The sequence below is a fragment of the Artemia sp. Qi Xiang Cuo genome, chromosome 12 (genome assembly GCF_049724085.1).
Source record: "Artemia sp. Qi Xiang Cuo chromosome 12, ASM4972408v1, whole genome shotgun sequence".
Classification (NCBI taxonomy): domain Eukaryota; kingdom Metazoa; phylum Arthropoda; class Branchiopoda; order Anostraca; family Artemiidae; genus Artemia; species Artemia sp. Qi Xiang Cuo.
The window spans coordinates 20,394,829-20,416,710 of NC_142805.1; the positions used below are offsets into that span (position 1 = coordinate 20,394,829).

The 21,882-nt window shown below is 36.1% G+C and overlaps 1 protein-coding gene across 1 annotated transcript in view; it reads left to right on the forward strand.

The window, feature by feature from the left end:
- Window positions 1–21,882, forward strand: part of LOC148945882 (protein hobbit-like) — a 192,442-nt gene that overhangs the window by 76,943 nt on the left and 93,617 nt on the right. Inside the window, 3 exon segments of the mRNA XM_089097541.1 lie at window positions 5,305–5,450; window positions 5,452–5,506; window positions 12,304–12,514. Coding sequence (XP_088953667.1) covers window positions 5,305–5,450; window positions 5,452–5,506; window positions 12,304–12,514 — 412 coding nt within the window.

Below are 21,882 nucleotides of genomic sequence, written 5' to 3' on the forward strand. Positions count from 1 at the left end.
TGCACTTTACTGAAAAAAATACAAATGAATATGCATTGTCAGTTTAATATACATATACTGATATTTAGTAATCAAAATGTTAATATTATTTGATTTATTAAAATTATAAAAGTAAAAACATTTATATCTTTTTCAGTAAAGTGCAAATTATGTTTTGGCCTTGGGAAGGCATAGGGGTTTTGAGCCCAACTTATGTTAATTTCTGCTCCTTTTGGGTTTGACTCGGTTATTTATTGTAATCTCTGTTCGTTTTGGGTTTCATTTATTTATCGATGCCGCTTTGTGGTAGTTTCATGCTTGGTAGATTATTTGATTTTATTTTTGCTCATTTTTGTTTAATGGAGTTCTTTACTTTTCTTTGAAAAACTTATTTTGTGAAAAAGTTTTTTAAATTAATTCTAAAAAAATTGCACTGGAACTTTTTGCTGTAGTTCAACATCCGCCTAAATTTTCCTTGAAACTTTCACCTTAATACTCTTAACTTTTGTAGTGACAATATTTGTAGTAGCTTTAATATCAGTATGCGCATGGCACTTTTTGATCTTTCAACATTCCGTAACGCTCGCTGAAGGTTTAAACTTAATACCATCAATCGTTTTTGAAGCAATTATGATACGTCCTCTTAACAACCTGTATGGGCATAGCATGTTTCGATTTACTTCCATACAGTTTCAATATTTCAAAATTTTTGCCTTAATACCTTTAGTTTCAGTAGTAGTAGTAGTACTAGCAGAACTAATAGTAGTAGCCTTAGCTTTAGTGGCAGTAGTAGTAGTAGAGGTAGTAATAACAGTTATATTAGTAGTAGTTTGAGCAGAAGCAGTAGCATTAGGATGCAAATATTTTCTTTTGGTTAGTTCAACATCTCCCACAACAAGCCGTCTAAGTTTCAACTTCACACATTCAGACTGTTCCTAATACATTGCTGTTACGCGCTTTTGACAACCTTCATACAGACGGAATGTTGTGATTAAGTTTCGCTCTTCCCTCCAAAAGAATTTTTTGATAGTTTCACCTTCATACCCTTAGGCATAGTCATAATAGGAGGGACAGTAGTAGTATTGTATTTGTATTACTGATAGTAGTATTAATAGTAATAGCGGCAGTACTAGTAGCAACAGTAGTATTAACGTATTGTCTTTAGAAGTAGTTGTAATAGAAGTAGTAGTTGAAGTAGTTTTAGTAGTAGTAAATGTGACAGTGATAAAAGTATTAATAGTAGTGTGCACATATTGCCTTGTGGTCAGATGATATTCCCTTTCAGCATTTTTCTTACAATTCCAAATTAATACCCAAATCAATTCTTTAGATATGCTCTTTTGGCAATGTACATGCACGTAGCGTTTTTTTACTTAGCTCAAATTGTCCCTCAATATTATAAATGGAGCAGTGTGGTAGTATTAGTAATAGTGGTAGTAGAAGTAGTAGTTGTAAGAGTAGTGGTAGTAGTAGTAGTTGTTGTAAGAGTAGTGGTAGCATGCAAATATCCCCTTTTTGATCATTTCCTGAAACTTTCAAATTGATATACCCAGTCATTCATGAGTCACGCCCTCTTGACAATCCGTATACACATAATGTGTTTTGATTTATTCACTACTCCCCTCAACATTCTCTGAAAGGCTCACCTGAATGCCCATCGTCTTTTTGGAAAGTAAATTTCAAACATAAATACCTTTCTCAATAACATATACTATATGTAAGCAATGAACGAATTGCCGAACTTACAGCCCTTGCCTGAGGACTGTGGGGAGGTTGACTTCCCTAAAGACATAATTATTGGGCCTTTCAACAATACTGAACAAAAAAGCTCTCTTAAAATTTTGATCGGATGTGTTTTGGGGAATGATAGCCTTGTGGGGGAGGTGCTGGTTGCCCTCAGTTCACTTTTGACTCTTAAAAAGGGAACTAGATATTCCGACTTCCAATCAAATAAGCCCCATCCGATTTGAAGGTTATACGACCGTCCGTTCCAAAAAAGACCTATATTACTCGGGCATAACTTACAACCCTTGCCCCTTGGCTCTGGAGGGTTGTCTTCACACTGATGGCATTGTTATATATTCTGTGGACTATTGTGAACAAAATGGCTACATAAAATTACGATCGGATGCGTTTGGGGAAAAGAGGGTGTCAGGGAGGGAGGGAAGGCTAGTTTCCCTCCACTACTTTCGACTCTTAAAAGGGAACTAGAACTTTGAATTTACAATCAATAAGCCTCCTCTAAAGTTCACACAACCACCCCTTCCATAAAAACTTTATATGCCCCCAGGGCATAACCTACAACCCTCGCCCCAGACTCTCGGGCGTTGTGTCGACGCTCAAGACCTTGTTATGTGATCTTTGGACTGTTTTTGAACAAATAGCTATCTAAAAATTTCTATCGGATGCATTTGGGGAAAACAGGCTGTGCTGGGGGTTTGTGGCCCTCCGACCTATTTGACTCCTAAAAAGGGGACTAGAACTTCTGATTTTCAATCCAATGAGCCCTCTCTGAAGTTTATACGACCACCCTTTCCCTTATATGCCCCCAGGGCATAATTTACAACTCTTGCCCTGAGGGCTTGAGGGAGTGGGAGGGGGTCAACTTCTAAGATATAATTGCTGGACCTTTTAACTACGCTGAACAAAATGGTTGTCTAAAAATTTGGTTGGGATGGGTTCGGGACAAGGAGAGGCTTAGGGGGGGGTGAGGGGCTGGGTGCCCTCCAATCACTTTGACTGTTAAAAAGGGGACTAGACCTTTCAATTTGCAATCGAATGAGTCCTTTTCAAAGTTTCTACGACAACTCCTTCTATACGAAGTACCCTGGTCTAAAAAAAATGATTGGCTTGGGGGGGGGGCTGGTTGTCCTCGAATCACTCTTGACTATTGAAATTAGCACTAGACGTTGCAATTTCCAATCGTATGAACCCCTTTCGAAGTCTCTACGACAACTTTCATACGAAGTGCCCTCGTTAAAAAAAAAAATTATAAATAAATAATAGATTGTGCCTGCGTTGTTCTTTACTTTGGCAGCGCTATTGTGCTACCTATTAAAATTAAAATTTTTGACTCATAAATTCGTTTCAGGAGAGGCAGAGGCGGTTTTAAGGAGGGACAGAGGAGGCACTTGTCTCGGGCGCAGAAATTTTAGGGGTGCAAAATTTCAAATAAATAATCGATCTGTTATGATAACTTTTTAGTTTTTGAAATTTTATTTTATTAATCAGTCAATCAATTTATTCAAAAGAAACACAGAAAAAATTACAGAACTTTAGACCTCCACAAAGGCTCTTTGACCTGTGAGAGTGGGAGGCTAAGCATAACATTAAATATTAGCACCAAAAACTACCATGCTAATCAAAATAAATGAATTAAAAAAAATGAAAAGGAAAGATAGAGGGGGAAAAGAAGGAAGGAGAGAACTAACTGTCTAGGCAACACTAGACAACTAGACAACTGACAGCCTACAATAAAGTAGAGGGCGTATGTATGATAGAGAAGTATTAGTAGTATAAGTAAAGCAGAGGGCGTATATATAATAAAGAATTATAATAAGTTCTATTTATTATTGTAAATTTATTTTTAAAATAATTAAATAATTATAACTAAACAAATTAATGAAAATTAAACATTTTAAATAATAAATTAAAAATAAATCATTAATTAAGTAATAAATTGAAAATAATTTTGCTAATAAATAAAAATTTGTAAAATTTGGCCTGAGAATTTTGTAGGAGACAGGGGCGGCACTAATCAAGATTTTGCCCGAGGTACAGGAGAGGCCAGATCCACCACTGAGGGGAGGGCATGGCACAACCGAAAAACAGATGGAAATTAAATTGGAGATTTAAGAAATACTAGGAAAATATTAAAAGTCATAAGACAATTGGAGACTCCAGAGGACAGCAGTTTCAGCCACTGATTGGAACAGTTTTAAACCTGTAAATGTTAAGTATGACAGTTTGTGTAAAGAATTTTTTTTCTAAAATACGTCTTTTTCTTATGGTTGCAAGCTTTAGAAATTTGTGATGGGAGATTTTAATAACAGACAGCTCCAACCGACCTACGTACTAATATATCAACTTTATTAATGTACCAAGGACATAAAATAAAATAAAACATCTTGCCCTCTGGACCAATCTTAAATGTGTTCATATATAAAAACCATGTTTTGTCTGCTATTTTTTGCATTTTTTCAAGATTATGAAGTTTTTTTTTGGGGGTGTAACGCTTTAGTTAGTGTTGTCATGCTGAATCGTGAAAATAGGTAAAAATAAATAATGAATTAAAATTGACAAAGTTCTTCGTCCGTAAAAAGTCAAAACCTGCATATTTTTGACAATTTTTCCCCAAGTCTCTTTATTATTCACTTTGTCCCCAGATACAACCAAAAGCCTGCGCAGCTGCGTGGAGGTCTTTTTCATTGAATATTCAATTCCCAATTTTTCTCCGTTTTTTAGATATATATTCATAGTATGGCCGTTTTATTTTTAGATGTACAGGTATTATTTAGATATATATATGGTTGTGTAAGTTTCCACTTAACCCAATTAAGATAATTAGATTTCACTTTCATTGTCCTTTGTACTTTAAGTTTTCAAATATTGCATCATATTCCAAAAATGTTTTTTATTATCAGAAACAAATATCTTCATATTGTTGGCCGAAACTTGAAAAAGAGCTCCTCTTCCACACGTCAAATCTATACCCCTTTTAATTGTTTTTTTTTACACAGGGTGTCCCTAAAAAAACGCCGGATTTGAATCTACAATAAATCAAACTTATTTATTTGAAAGGAGCAAACAAAACACACCAGTCTCACCAGGATGGGTTGTAATTATACGTGAAACCCAACATCGGTCATATGCCCCCCATGCCAGCCCTACAGGCAGTTATTCTATCCATTAAATATAGCGTGCAAAAATTTGCCTGATGTTCGATAAAGGGGGAAACACCCCCAAAAAGCCAAATTTTCTCAGTTATGTAATTTCATGGACAGAATAAGTGCCTGTAGGACTAGCATGAGAGGGGGAGGGCAACAATCCGGTACTCTTTTTGGACACCTTGTAGATGAAAGAGACGCAATTCAAAAGAAGGTCAAATGGGTGTACAGACATAACAAAAAAAATCTTGTTAATTTTTATTAAAGTCCTCATTCAATATTAGTTGTCAGTGATTTGTAAAGATACATTTTAATCAAGATGACGTTAATGCTGCTCTGGGCCCCGTGTTTATTGATAAATGGTCTTTGCTTTTAACACCAATAACAGCATTCTTATATACTCTAGTATCTTTTTCACTTGGAATTTTCATGTTTGTAGCAATCGAAAGGGTAAATCGACCATCAAAGGATCCTAGTCCGAGTTTGCCATTTTGGGACAAGTCAAGACTTTTATTTCATGGTAGAATTACTAGTTCCATTCGACAAATGACTATACTGCTCCACACCTCCCTTGATCCTTACAACATCCACTGAAGAGATGGAGGTGACCTGGGTTGATCTGCTTATGGATTGGACAAACTGTAGGTTTATTTCTCTTTTACACGTGATTATTTTTTTTATGTACTAATGATCTTGTGAAAAAATATTGTCTGTATTTTTTTTTTTTACCTTCAACCTTTTTCTTGAAGCTTAAATACCTCAGTATATGTTCTTTTTGTTTTAGTATATATATATATATATATATATATATATATATATATATATATATATATATATATATATATATTACGGGCTGAGTAATATACGCATTATGGAGACTGAATATTGAGCCTGGAATAGCTTTGTACTTTTCTTTTACCCATTTTTTTTTTTTTAGTCCCAATTATCCGGTGAAAAAAATTATCAGTTCTTTTTTAGCTTCAATCTTTCTCTTGAAGCTTAAGTAACTCAGTATACGTTCTTTTTTATTTTAGTGTGTACATATTATGTGCTGAGTAATATGTGCAATATAGAGACTGAGTATTGATTGTAGAATAGTTTTGAATTTTTCTTTTACACATTATTTTATTTTTAAAGTACCAATTATCCGGTGAAAAATATTATCACTTTTTTCTTTTCTTCTTTTAGTTTCAATATTGCTTAATTACCTCAGTATATATTCTTTTTATTTCAGTTTGTACATACTACGTGCCTGGTAATATATGCCTTATGGAGAGTGAATGCGAGTGCGGAATAGCTTTTTTTTTCTTAAATTTTTTTAAATATGTGTTCTTTTGATTATGGGCTTCAGTATGGGGTAATGTGTATGGGCTTTTTGTTATGGGCTTCAGACTGAGTAATGTGTATGGAGCACATGAATATTGTTTTTCATTTTGGTATATATATATATATATATATATATATATATATATATATATATATATATATATATATATATATATATATATATATATATATATATATATATATATATATATATATATATATATATATATATATATACCAAAGTATTAAGTGCTTCATTATGAAGACTGAGTAATAATTATGGAGTAACTTTTCGCGTGTTTTTTTTTATTTAATGTTTTTTCATTGCGTTGTTTTCTTTTTAATATGCGCTTCAGCATAAGAAAAACCTGTATTTTCTCTTCAGTTCGGTATATATATGTACTATATGCTTCATTATGGAGACTGAACATTAAGTGTGGAGTAACTTTGTTTTGTTCAATCATTTGGTGTCCTTTTCATCTCAGCATGTGTTCTTTGTTTACGCGCTTCAGTATAGAGGCTAAATATTGAGTATGAAGTATCTTAAGTATTGACCATTGGGCTATGAACTAGCATATGTTATTGCCTATAACCCAGGAGTTACTTGCAAACATGGAGAAGCCCTATCGCTTTTAAAAGAAACACCGAGGAAAGGGATCTAACAATGTCAAGGACGAACTAATGCCATCTCTTCCACCTGAAGCCATACTTCAATCAAGTACTGCTACTACTACCGACTCACTGCAGCATTAGGCCACCTGAGGCCAACACAACTGCACATGCTTTTGCTCCGCCCCAGTCTATTCGAAGCTTTGCTTTTTACCCCCTCGCGGAAGTTTAAATGTCCTTTAAATCTTTCCATTTGACCTCTTCTTACCCTAATCAGGGACGACCTGTTTTTCGTTTGGCCCCATTTGGATAGTTAGGAAACACAGTCTTTGGTAATTTGTCATTCTTCATCTGTTAAACGTGGATCTTAATCTTTCTTTCATTTCATTTTAGTATCAAACCACCTTGTTCGTACAGCTTAATGGTGAGTCATGGTGAGTCACACAGTCATATGGTGATTATTTCGAGCACCTTAGACTATTATTTTTTCAAACATATCAAATATGGGCAAAAAAAAAATCCCAGTATAAAGTAAATGTAATGTTTCATTTAAGTGTTTTTTCGAAGTGTTAAATATTTTTTTCTCGGTGACCGTTTTTCCAAGTATTAAGTACTATTTTTAGGTTAATGTAGTGTTTCATTTAAGTGTTATATGATGATCGCTGATCAAACTTTAGGTTACTTTTGCATTTCACTTATGTTATTTTACTGTGTTCATGGCTATATATTTGGCTCTAAAATACACTTGTCTATCTATCCATATCATATGCATAACAATTGTAACAAACGAATTTTGCGTGCAGCCCCGCTCTACTTTACCCCCCCCCCCCTGACTGTGACAATATATAGTCCAAATTTATTTCTAAAATAACCAAAAAAGCGGCGTGTTCTCGAATTTTACAAAGTGTAAACTTGAGTTAGTGGTTCATAATACACAAGTACCAAAATTCCTTCCCCCTACGGAAATTGAAAAGATAAAACTCAAAGAGAGTTCTCAAACTTGTAAAGCCTTATTTTCCACGGGGGGGGGGGTAATTTCCGGGGGGTAAACCATTAAAATCGTATAGAAGTTTGAAAGGGTAGATTTTTAAGGATTTGTTGCCATATCATCCCTTTTAAGCTTGTTTTTCCAAGATCAAATGCTTATTGACAACCTCATAACCTTTACAAGTTAGGCGCAAAAAAATACTAATATTTTTTGTTTTGCTTTTTTTTACCATCGTAAAATTCATGTTTTAGCTGTATAGCAGCAGTATTGGTTTCTGAATTTTTTATACAGCTTAAGGTTCATTGAAATAGTTGAAGGTCCGATTAAAACAAATTATAAAAGCAAATCATATAATTAATAGTCAATCCTTAAACAGAATGTAAATGGCACAAAGCATAAATGTAAGTCAAAATGTATACAAATTTTATGTTGATGCGAAGCATAATGACTTACTTGACTTAAGTCCCATCCGCCCTTGAAGGGCGTCTTGGGGCCTCTTTCTTCGTAATGGCGTGGATGTGCCTTTTGTATGTTTTACGGTCTTCTGATAGGTGAAGAAGGTCCGAGAGGTGGTGAGGTGCAAAGTTTTCCTTCCACCTTTTTGGGGGACGACAACGAGGACGAGAACCGTGAATTTGGCATTCCAAGGGGATTTTTGGGAGACGGGACCGACTCATCCGTTGTACGTGACCGAGCCATCGAAGTTGCTGGAGCTGGGTCTTTCATGAGAATTGTTTGTTGTACTTTAAGGCGCTCGAAAAGTTCGACATTTGAGATTCTATCAAGGTAAGTGATCCCGGCGATACGGCGTTGGCACTTAGTTTCAAATGCTGCGAGTCGACGGTTGTCATTTACCTTTAGCGTCCATGTTTCACATTAGTATATTGCGATGGGGATGATCAGGGTATCGAAAAGTCGTGTCTTAAGCCGCAGAGACAAATCCTTGCTTCGCCATTTGGGCTTAAGGGCCTTGAAACTGGAATTTGCGAGGGCGAGACGTCTTTTAATGTCTTTTAATGTCTTTTGTTGTTGCTGGTGATCAGACTACCGAGGAATGGGAACTCGATGAACCACTGTATACTATCTCCATTAAGTTTCAGGTTTGGCTTTACTGTATCCTACAGCTTTTGTGAGTACCACATATCCTTAGTTTTTGATACATTTATTATCGTTCCAAAAGAACTAGTGGCTTCTAGGACGTCGTTAGCAACGGCTTATAGATCCTCGTGTGTTTCAGCCATTTCGTCGATATCGTCGGCATAGGCTAGCTTATTTGTCTCAACACCCCCTATATGTGCGCCGCAAGTCGTTTCAACCAGGGATAAGACTGCTGTGAGGAAAAGGTTGAACAGCTCAGGAGACAAGAGGCATCCTTGAAGAAAACCTGCGGAAGTCTGGAAACTGTCAGTGAGACCTTCATTAGTCATGACGCGACTCCCCAATTTGGAGTACATATCTTTGATAAGATCTACTAGCTTTCGTAGGATTCCGTAATGGAGGAGGATATGTCATAGGCCATTTCTCCAAATAAGGTCAACTGCTTGCCTAAAGTCGATGAAGAGCTGATACAGGTCGCGACCGAATTCCAGATATTTCTCTAAAATTTGGCGAACAGTGAAAATTTGGTCAACGGTCGATCTCCCAGGGCGAAAACCGGCTTGGTATTCTTGGATGACTAAGGATGACACGGCTCTGATCTGTTGGAGTATAATTCGGGTATAGATCTTGGCAGTTTGACTTGTTAGGCTAATAGGACGGTAATTATCACATATCGCCCCTGACCCCTTCTTGTGTAGTGGAACAATTGTGGCTTCGCGCCAAGAAGTTGGGAAATGCCTCTTTTGCCAGGCAGCGGATACAATCTTGTGGAAAAGATCTATAAGTGGTTCACACCGGACCCTTCAGCAGTTCTGCCTGTATTCCGTCCGGGCTAGGAGCCTTGTTAGTCTTCAGTGCTTGGATGACATCCTCGACCTCAGAACGGAGAGGAGGTGGGCTGGGGTCTGAGACAGTAACGGGAAACAGTTCCAGGACAGTAGGATTTGGATGGATGTCAGGATTAAGCTTTTCTTTGAAATGCTCCATCCATCTCGATCGGATACCTTCTGTGCTTTGTATCTGGGAGCCGTCTTGATCTAGCAGTGCACAAGAACTGAGACTTTTCTTGCTTGTTAGTTCACGAACTCTTTTATACATGAAGTATGAGTCGCCTTTCTTAAAATCAGACTCACACTGTTCGTATTTGTCTTTAATGTAGGTGCGATGGGCTCTACGGGTGGCTTTTTCTACAGCACGCTTCAACTGCTTATATCTGTCCCTGCTCTCTCTTTCTGACCAGTTATTGTGTTTTCGTTTCTCAGCACAAAATAAAATGATTTCGTTGGTTATCCAAGGCTTTTTATCACCCTTTTTGGTTCCTAGGGTGGACAGTGCTACTTTGCTGAGGATCTTAGAGGAGTCTTTGACCAGTTTATCGATATCCTGTTTAGATAGATTTATAGGAATATTAGAAAGAAGGTCCGATATTTGAGTAGACAGTTCATCGATGTAGGTCTGGTGGGTTTGAGGGTCTTTGAGAAGATGTGTGTTGAAACGAGCAGGACTATTATTCAGCTTTGCCGAAGATTTCAGGCGTATCTTTAGTGCAGACATGACCAGGGAATGGTTGCTGTCGAAATCACCACCTGCGAGGGTGACAGTATCTAGCACAGACGATTTCCACCACCTAAAGACGAGCACGTAATCAATAAGATTACGGGTTTTTCCATCCGGCGAGGTCCATGTCGCCTTACGACGTTCTCTGTGTTTGAAGAGAGTGTTGGTAATGGCTAGATCACTGTCTCTTTAAAATTCATTGAGATTGTCAGACTCTTCATCTAGTTTGCTGCAGTCAGGAGCGTAGACTTGTATAATCGTGATGTTGATCGGTGATCCTTTCATTCGTATCATAATCAACCGTTCTGACACGGGCGTTACGGAAATCAGGGATCTTCGTGCCTTACTCGACATTATAAAGCCAACAACTTGGCGATGGACGCTATCGGTTCTCCCAGACATTATCAGACTAGTGTTGCCGATCCTTTCTTCACCAGTGCTAGGGAGGTGTGTTTCTGAAAGTCCCACAATATCCCATTTATATCGGTTTAGTTCATTTAGGACAAGATTTATTTTGCATTGTTTAGCAAGTGTCCTAACGTTCAGGGTTCCAATAGATAAAATCAATTTAGGGGAAAGCATAGCCTCCGGGTTCGGAGTTGTCAACATTGTTAAAGGGTCTCCATTAACAAGATTTTCGGTCGCCAGATCGTCGGTTGCCCCGGACGCGGTAACTTCCTCGGTCGCCCTGAACGCAGCAGGATTGGTTCCCGTTATGGATAGTTTGTACTTCATAATTTTTATTCACAAAGGAGGTTTCGTGTCTAATTTCAGGACGGCGGTAAGCCACTCCTCTCCACCCCTAGCAGGGGCCGGCTATATCTACTACCGATAATGCGCCCTCCTTGCGTCCCGCATCACCTACAATTTTCCCATTGCTGGGAGAAGGTTTGTGACTGGAAGGAAGTATCCATACGCTGATGGGCCCTGCCCAGTGCACACCAGAGGGGCCTTCCACCTCCTCGGCCTGAACTTATGGCCCCCCGACGTGGGTGCTCCAGCTATATTTCAAGACCCCCAGAGACCGGGTCCTCCCTTGGTCCGCGCCTCCCTACCGAGAGGTGCCCTGCATATCTACAGGACATTCTCCTATCGGCCACCTGGGGACGCGCCAAGTGGCCTGGGAGAGGCCCCAAAACTCAAACTCAAGCATTACGCGAAGCGTAATAATAGCTTTAAATTACTTACTTCAAAACTTACTTTACTTTAAATTTTTCGTATGCTGATCAATGGTCTACGTCGCACAATTGCCGATCTCTTGATTCACTGTCCTTGGCCGGGAGTGCAATGCGTGGTTGGGTGCAATAGGAAAACCCAGGAGAGAACAGATAAAATGGTTGCCTAGTTCTGAGATAAAAGCGCTAGTAGGACAACTAATTTTTTCCAAGTTTACATATTGGATAGAAAGGGCTAAATGGATAACTTCACAAGCTTAATTGGTTTTTATCTCCGGTTTTGGTTTTGCGTATTAATTCTTGAAATGACCTTTTGCGGACGTACCCAAAACTCAGTTCCAAAGGAGCTAAACTCCGGATTCTGTTCAAGAAAGGGGGGGCTTATTATCGTGGCTTATTGTCGTGTACGTAATAGGGGCGTATGGCTTATTATCGTGTGTTTGTTATTAAATTTATTGTGTCAAAAAAGGCCATAAAAGACATTAATATAGCTACAGAAAATATTATATTTATAAATATGAACTAATTTTAATCTCTGACCTTTTTTGTGTTATGCAATTTTTTGGGGGGCTGCAATCTCTTTAGCCCCGTTCCTTGCTTACGCTAATATCATTTTTGGGTGCAATATTGATGTCATTTAACGAGTTGAAACTAGTTTTAATTTTGTTTTTTTCTGTTTTTTTAGGTAACTTTCTCTTCAAGGGTGATTTTAATATATTTGTTCGGACTGCATCAAAGTATGATGACTGCCGGTTGTTGCAGATGCCTAACTTAAAGATGACGATTGCCCTTCAGTGGTTGTGTCTTGGAGACCCAAATGATCACCACTCTGTAATGCCATGTGCTCCTGACAAAGTTCCAGAATATTCTATGAACCAGGATCATGACTCATATCGGTAATTCTCCCTTTTTTCTGTTTTTTCATCTGTTTCTGTTTATTGAAGACGAGGGATACAAAAATTATATTTACTTTATGATGTAAATATATTCTGAGAGCACATACACGACATTCAATAAAAAAAAATGAGGATATGAAAAAAATTAAGGAACTAAACGAGCTTGATTTGCAGGCAGCGAAAAAAATAGAAGACTTCTGCTAAGCCGTCCTCAGCGCTAAAAAAAAAACGGGGAAAGGAAAAAGGGTATGAAAAAACTTACGTTTTAAAGTTGGCAGAACCCAGCTATCTTTTGAATGGTCTTAAATTATTTTTTTTTCTCTCTCTCTCTGTCTCTTTTTCAATAAATAGTTATAGTAATCAATAGTTATACACAAAGGCATAGTTATTGAGCCTTTCAACTATGATGAACTGAATGTCTATCTCAAAATTTTGATCGGACGGGGCAGGAGGCCTAGTTGCCCTCCAATTTTTTTTGGTCACTTAAAAAGAGCTCTAGAAATTTTAGTTTCCATTCGAATGAGCCCTCTCCCAATATACTAGGACCACTGGGTCGATCACCCCTGGGGTAAAAATAAAGACAAAAACGAATTAGTTTACTTCAAAAGGTTAGGTCTTTTAAACGTGCCTGTTTTAATTCCCTTTTTTGAGCGTAAAGGTCAGCTTAACGGAGATATTTACTGAAATATCTGCTTTGTCTTTTTGTTGCTTTTTTTGTTATAACTGGCTGAAAAGCACCCTCGTATGTTTTTTTTTTTTTTTTTTTTTTTTTTTTTTTTTTTTTTTTGACGGACGGACGGAACCTAGTGATGACCTGACTATTTCTGCATAATGCTTGTATTTACGAAATAAAATGCCTGAAAAAGACAATTTAAACATTAAGTGAATCCCTGTTATTACAAATTTAGGATAATAGAAAAAATAGTGCCCTTCAGTGGTTATCTCTTGGAGACCAAAATAATCACCACTCTGTAATGCCCTGTCATCCTGACAGAGTTGTGATATTGGTTATTTTTTTTGGATATGGGTGACCAAAAATTGCATTTTATAACAATAATATGACTGAAATATCAAAAAAAGAGTAAAGACTAATTGTCAGTGGACCTAAAACTAAATCAGACGACCGATTAGAATCTTTTGTCGACGAAACTTTTGTGTTTTTTGTGTTCTCTGCAGAGAGAAAAAAATAGAAAATTTATTTGTTTAACAAGTTTTGCAGAAATTAGCTTAATTATATTAATGTCCCACAAACTACATTAAACATACCACTTTCCTACTCATCCAAGAATTACTTTAAACTGACTAGGAAAACGATAATAGTTTTAAGCGGTCTGTAAGACCGCTTAAAACTATTTATCGACAGTTTGTGTGTTCTTTGCTTGGCATAAGTCGAAAAAATCACAATAATTGTTTTTTTTTTTAATCAACATCTGCATAGATAAGCCTAATTACTCCACTATCCTGCAGTTACTTTAAATTAACCACCTACAGACGCGAGCTTTCAAAGATATTTTCACTTCCATCATTACTTGCCATGTCTTGATTTCTTTGTCTTGCAAAATACTGGATTGCATGCCAAGCTTTCTGTGGGAGTTTGCTATGCCCCGACCAGTGAAGCAAATGCAGAGGTAAAAGACCAATTTTATAGAACTTTACAAGCGGTAACAATATACCTAGGATATACCTAGGTATACCTAGGCTTGACATAACTGGCTTCATTGGAGACTTTAATGCAAAGATTGGCAACGACCGGGATTATTGCCCCCAAGTACTAGGTTACCCATGGGCTTGGAGACCGAAATGAATATAGGTGAATTGCTCGTTGATTTTGCAGCAGCCAATGATTTAATTGTTGGTGGGAGCTTATTTGCTCATGTTGACATCCACAAATATTCTTGGACCTCCCCTGATGGTTTAACTTAAAATCAAATAGACCATTGTTTGGTTAGCCTAAAGTGGCGCTCAGGCCTCATTGATGTACGATCGTACCGAGGTGCTGATGCAGGATCTGACCACTTATGATGGCAAAATTTAAAATCAAGTTGAGGAGAAATACAAAGAAGACTCCTCGTTCCGACCCTCCTTTTGACTCAGACAAGCTGCTAAACAAAACATTGAAGCACGATTTTGTGGTAGAACTTTCGAATAGCTTTCAAGCTCTCTCTCAACCAGAACAGATCAAGAACACATGCGGAAGGACATGAAGATTTGTTTTCAATCGGTTGCCTCGGAAATTCTTGGCTACCGAAAGAGCCCGAAAAATCAGTGGCTTTCAGACAAGACATGGGCCCTCATAGAGAACAGAAAATGTATAAAACAAACCCTTTCTCAGAATCAAGTACCAAGCCAAATTATCTTTAAACGTGCCAGTTATAGAGAAGCAGACAAAGCGGTAAAAAAGAGCGCAAGAAATGACCACCGTTGTCAAATTGAAAGGAAGGCGGAACTTGCAGAAGAAGCTGCCAAAAGAGGTGGCTCTAGAGCCCTTTATAGGATTAATTAAAAAAAAAACATTTCCGAAAAATAAGTTTTTCAGAGAAAAGTAAAGGCCATTTTAAACTTAAGTTCAGCAGATACGAATACCTGTTTAAATTAAAAATAAAAACGACCAGAAATTACTCTTAAAGAATAAATGAAATCCAAAACAAACAGAAATTAAATACACAATTATAGCAATAACATACAAAAAGTAATAATATAACTTAATAAACATATCCTACAGCGATTAATGATTAGACTTAATATTAACGTAAACATTAAAATGAAAAAAAAAAATAGTTTGCTATTAAAGTATAAATGAAACTTTAAACGAACAGAAATTAAATAAACAACCAATGCGAATAAACATACAATAGATATTAATGTAAATGAATAAATAAATCTTAAAACAAGTGAAGCTTAAATTGAATATGCAAATCAAGCTTGATACGAACAAAAACACTACAAACAAGAGTTTGGGTATCGCCTCCTTCTCTCACTGTAAAAGTTTAAAACCTACTGCGGCATCGGCGCTTTGCTGAAAATGAATTATATTACAGATATTTTTTTCTCCAGTTCTTACAGCATTGAAAATAAAAATAAAATTAGAGTGAAATAAATTCTTGTACTGATGGATCTTTCAACAACTAGTATTATTATATATCAAATATTCAAATTTGATGTTGTTTAGACTTTCCAAGACTGCTCAAGACGCATATAATTTTCAGTAAAGCGCCAAAGACGCAGTAGGTTTTTAACTTTTACAGTGAGAGAAGGAGGCGATACCCAAACTCTTGCTTGTAGTGATTTTTGTTCGTTTCAAGCTTGATTTGCATATTCAATTTAAGTTTTACTCGTTTTAAGATTTATTTATTCATCTACATTAATATCTATTGTATGTTTGTTTGCAATGATTGTTTATTTAATTTTTGTTCGTTTTGAGTTTCGTTTATACTTCAAAAGCAAAATATTTTTTTTAGTTTTAAGCTTGATTTTCATATTCAATCTAAGCATTACTCGCTTTAAGATCTATTTAATCATTTATATTATTACTTGTGGTATGTTTTTTCCTATGATTGTTTATTGAATTTCTGTTCGTTTTGAGTTTCATTTATTCTTAAATAGTAATTTCTGGTCGTTTTAAGTTTGAATTTTAAAAGGTATTTTTATATTCAAATCTTAAGTTTAAAATTGCCGTTAATATTATTTATAAAACTTATTTTTCGGAAAGTTTTTTTTAATTAATTTTTGTTCGTTTTGATTGCAAAAAGTTTCAAAATTTTTTAAAATTCCTTATTTCAAAATCAAACTTTAAAAAAAATATCAAACCTTCTTCAAAGTATCAAAACTGGTATAAAAGTAACAATATCAAAGTGAAAAAAGTTTGCCCCTTTTGAAGTTTATACGACAACCCCTTCTATATAAAGTGCGTCTGGAAAAAAATAAATGGAGCGTGGGGGGAGGCTAGCTGCCCTCCGATCACTTTTTACCCTTAAAAAGTGAATTACAACTTTCAATTTCCAATCAAATGAGCCTTCTATGAAGTTTATACGAGCATCCTTTCCATAACAACAATATAGGCCCCCAGGGTATAACTTACCACACCTACCCTGGGGCCCTGGGGGGATGTGTAGACGCCGGCGTTTTTTTTATATGAAATGTTTTATCTTATATATATGAAGTGCGTGTGGGGAAAAAATAAATGGAGTGTGGGGGGAGGGTAGTTGCCCTTGGATATGTTTTGACTCTTAAAAAGTGAACTAGAACTTTCAATTTCCAATCAAATCAGCCCTCTCTGAAGTTTATACGAGCACCCCTTTCGTAAGAACCATACACGCCCCCAGGAAAAAACTAACAACGCCGACCCACGGGGCCCGGGGGGGTTGTGTTGACACCGGATTTTTTGTTACCTTACTTTTGAACAATTTTTAAAAAAACTGGCTATCTTAAAAGTTATCGTGGATGGGTTTACATAAAAAAGGACATTGGGGGGGGGGCTAGGGTACCGTAAATATCTTTAATATTAAAAATTGAAATAGAACTTTCAATGTCCTATAAAATGAGATCTCTATGAAGTTTATACGAGCATCCCTTTCATAAGAACCATACATGCCCTTAGGGCATAACTTACAACGCCTTCTCCCGGGCCGTGGGGGGTTGTATTGACACCGGAGTTTTTCTTAGTCGACCTTTGAACTATTTTATTTTTAACAAAATGTCTATCTCAAAATTTTCATCAGTTAGGTTTGGAAAAGAAGGCGCGGGTGGGGGGGGGGGCTAGTTGCCCTTGGATCTCTTTTGACTGTTAGAAAGTGAACTCGAACTTTCAATTACCAGTCAAATGAGCCTTCTCTGAAGTTTATACGAGTGGCCCTTTCATAATAACCATATATGCCCCAGGACATAACTTACAAGGCGGCCCCCGGGCCCTGGGGGGTTGTGTCAACACCTGAGTTTTTGTTATCTGACTTTTGAAAAATTTTTATCTTAATATCTTTCTCAAAATTTTTATCTGATGCATTCGGAAAAACGGGACGTGGGGGGGGGGCTAGTGGCCGTCCAATCTCTTTTGACTATCGAAAACTGAACTACAAATTTCAATTTCCGATCAAACTAGCCCTCTCTGAAGTTTTCACGTGCAACCCTTCCATAAGAACCATATATTGCCCCAGGGCATAACTTACAACGCCTGCCTTGGGGTCCTGGGTGGCTGTGTCAACCCCGGAGTTTTCATTATATGATCTTTGAACTGTTTTTAAAAAAATGGCTATCTCAAAGTTCTTATTAGATGGGTTTGAGAAAAAAAGGGCCTGGAGGGGGTATAGGTGCCCACCAATCTCTTTTGACTCTTCAAAAGTAAACTAGAATTTTCAATTTCCAATCGAATGAGCCTTCTTTGAAGTTTATTAAATAAAAAAAAACAAGTTTTTTAAACTGAAAGTAAGGAGCGACATTAAAACAAACCCAGCCCAGACTTTCGGCTGTATATGACAGGGAGTGGCCCCACCACACCACTATGATATGTACGATAAATATTTTTTGTTAATAAATAAAAAACTTTGTTAGCCACTGAAAAATTTTCCAGAAAAGGGTATTGCGTTGTGGAGGGGACAGCCGCTTTCATACAGGGAATAATTTTTGTTCGTTTTAACTTTTAATGTCGCTCCTTACTTTCAGTTTTAAAAAACTTTTTTTTTTTTTATATTTATGATCGTTTTTTAGTTAATGTAGCTTTTATTTGCACCAAAATTTTACTTTTCTTTTGCTAAATGGATTTCTTTACAAATTAACTTACGTAACTAACTTCTATATTCCTGTATTTTTCTTCTGGCTAAAAATACAAAGTTGCAGATTTTTGCAGATATGAGCTTGAAACCTATGTAATGGGGTTTTCTGATACGCTGAATCTGACGGTGTGATTTTCATTAAAAGTCTTTTACTTGTAGGGGATGTGTCCCCCCTCTTTAAAAAATTGTGTAAATTTTCTCAGGATTGTATCCTTTGATGAGTAATACTAAACGTGATAAAATTTATACTCGTATATTTAGAATCAGAATTATAAACACATTCTTTCGCTACATTTATTGACATCAAAATTCCATTTTAAAAGTTTCGATTACTATTGAGCCGTATCGCTTGTTTTTTTATTGTTTTTTTTATTACATATACGTTATTACGTATATGAGGGGGATCTCCCCTTAGTCAATACTACGCTCTTTACGTTAAAAGTTAAAAAAAAATTTTGATACACACACCCCTTAATCAAAAAGGCCTTGTAATTAGAATAGATCGCTTTTTTGAAAGCAATAAAAAAAATTTTAGCTTAAAGAGCGTGGTTTTGACTTGGGGGAGAACCCCCTCAAATACGTTATAATTTCTGTTCGTTTTAAGTTCTAATATTCCTTCTTACATTTCAGTTGAAAAAACTTGTGTTTTTATTTAATTTCTGATCGTTTTTTAAATAATGCTTGGAAATCCGGCACCCCCTTCATAGAAATTTCCCTTACCCCAAAGAAACATCCTCCATGGAAATATTCTCAAGAGTAACCCCCTCCTCTAGCCACCCCCCCCTCCAGAAAAAATCCTTCCTGAAAATGGTTGTATACTTCCCAATAACCAATAAATAATGCTTGCAAGTCCGGTGCCCCCTTCATGGCAATTTCCCTTCCCCCATGAAAACTTCCTTCATGAACAGATCCTACAACATAACCCCCGACCCACCCGTCCCTCCCACTACCAGAAAAAAAAACCTCCTGAAAACTTCTGTATACTTCCCAATAACCAATACTATATGTTAACATTGGGTAAAGTTCATGACTTTTAGCCCTCCCTCTGGGAACTTCGGGGGATTAAGTCACCCTAAAAGACATATTTATCATATTTTCGACCATGCTGAACACAATGGCTATCTCAAAATTTTGATTGGGTGACTTTGGTAAAAAAATAAGCGTGGGAGGGGGCCTAGTTGCCCTCCAATTTTTTTGGTCACTTAAAAAGGGCACTAGAACTTTTAATTTTCGTTCGAATGAGCCCTCTCGCGATATTTTATGACCACTGGATTGATGCGATCCCCCCTGGGTAAAAAAAACAAAAAACAAACAAACAAATAAACACGTATCTGTGAACTTTCTTCTGGCAAAAAATGCAAATTTCCACATTTTTGCAAATAGGAGCTTGAAACCTATACAGTAGGGTTCTCTGATACGCTGAATATGATGGTGGGATTTTGATTAAGGTTCTATAACTTTTAGGGGGTCTTTCCCCCTTTTTTTGAAAATCAGCCAAATTTTCTCAGGCTCGTAACTTTTGATGGGTAGCACTAAACTTGATGAAAGTTATATATTTGAAATCAGCATTGAAATCTGATTCTTTTGATATATCTATTGGTATCAAAAATCCTGTTTTTTAGAGTTTCGGTTACCATTGAGCCGGGTCGCTCCTTACTTACAGTTCGTTACCACGAACTGTTTGAAAAGTTAAAAAAAAATTTGATTCACAAACCCCTGAATCACAAAGGCCGTTTAATTAGAATAGATAGCTCTTTTGAAAGCACTAAAAAAAACTGTAGCGTAAAGAGCGAGGTATTGACTTGGGGGAGAACCCCTTCACTTACGTTATAATTTCTGTTCGTTTTAAGTTCTAATATTCCTTCTTACATTTCAGTTGAAAAAACTTGAATTTTTTTATTTAATTTCTGATCGTTTTTTAAATAATGCTTGGAAATCCGGCGCCCCCTTCATAGAAATATCCCTTACCCCAAAGAAACATCCTCCACGGAAATATTCTTCAGAGTAACCCCCTCCTCTAGCCCCCCCCCTCCAGAAAAAATCCTTCCTGAAAATGGTTGTATACTTCCAAATAACCAATAAATAATGCTGGCAAGTCTGGCGCCCCCTTTATGGCAATTTCCCTTCCCCCATGAAAACTTCCTTCATGAACAGATCCTCCGACATGACCCCCGACCCACCCTTCCCTCCCACTACCAGAAAAAATAATAAATAATTATAATAATAATAAATTAATAAATTGTTTATTAATAATTTTAATATTAATAATTAATAATTGTTTATTATAATAATTAATAAATTGTAATAAATTGTTTATTTATTAAATAAACAATCATAGTAAAAACATACAACAAGTAATAATATAAATGAATAATTAGATCTTAAAGCGAGTAATGCTTAGATTGAATATGAAAATCAAGCTTAAAACGAAAACAAATGTTTTGCAATTAAAGTATAAATGAAACTTAAAACGAACATAAATTAAATAAACAATCAATGCGAACAAACATACAATATATATTATTCTAAATCAATAAATAAGTCTTAAAACGAGTGAAACTTAAAAAGAATATGCAAATCAAGTTTGAATCGAATAAAAATAACTACAAACAAGAGTTTGGGTATCGCCTCACTGCAGAAGCCTAGAACCTACTGCGTCATTGGCGCTTTACTGAAAATAATTCTTTGAAATATTTTCACTTTTGTAACTTTAAGAAATCAAAAATTAATTAAGATTTTAGGGAATAAATATCAACATATGTATATTAAATTGACAATGCACATTTTTTTTTCAGTAAAGTACAAATTATATTCTGGCTTTTAGAAAGCATAGGGGTTTTGAACTCTACTCATATTAATTTATGCTCGTTTTGAGTTTGACTCTAATATTTATTTTAATTTTGTCCGTTTTGGGTTTCATTTATTTATTGATACTGATTTGGGGTAGTTGTATGCTTGGTAGATTATATGATAGTCCGGACGCCAGGTGTTGAAAATATGAATCATACGACGACGGAATGGGGCTGCTATGAGAATTAGCCTACCCTCCACCCCCTAAATTGACCATGCGGATTCAAAAATACCAATGGCACTTGCTTGCGAGTGGTGGAACACTCCGAAACTTGACATTTTATTATATTTCGGTGTTTCATGTAAGAGAATGCATGTTCCACAAAGTTTGAGGTGACGTTTTCCGCTGAAATAGAAATGCCTAGAAGCCATAGAATGTTTTCATAACAAACTAACACGATTAGTTAGAAAAAATGGCAGAGTTAAAAAAAATAGCAAAACTATATGAATCTTGAACAGTCTTGGAGAGTATAAACAAAATCAAATTGAATATTAGATATATGATGATATTAATTGTTGAAAGATCCATCAGTTCAAGATTTTTTTTTTCACTGTAATTTTTATTTTCATTTTCAATACTGTAAGAACTGGAAAATAATAAATTTGAAATATACGAGTAATTCGTTTTCAGTGAAGCGCCAATGACGCAGAAGGCTTTAGGTTTTTACAGTTAAAGAAGGGGGCAGTATCCAAATTTTGTTGTAGTGAAACTATATTTGCCTTGACCAATCTTGAAAAGAACTAACAAATTAA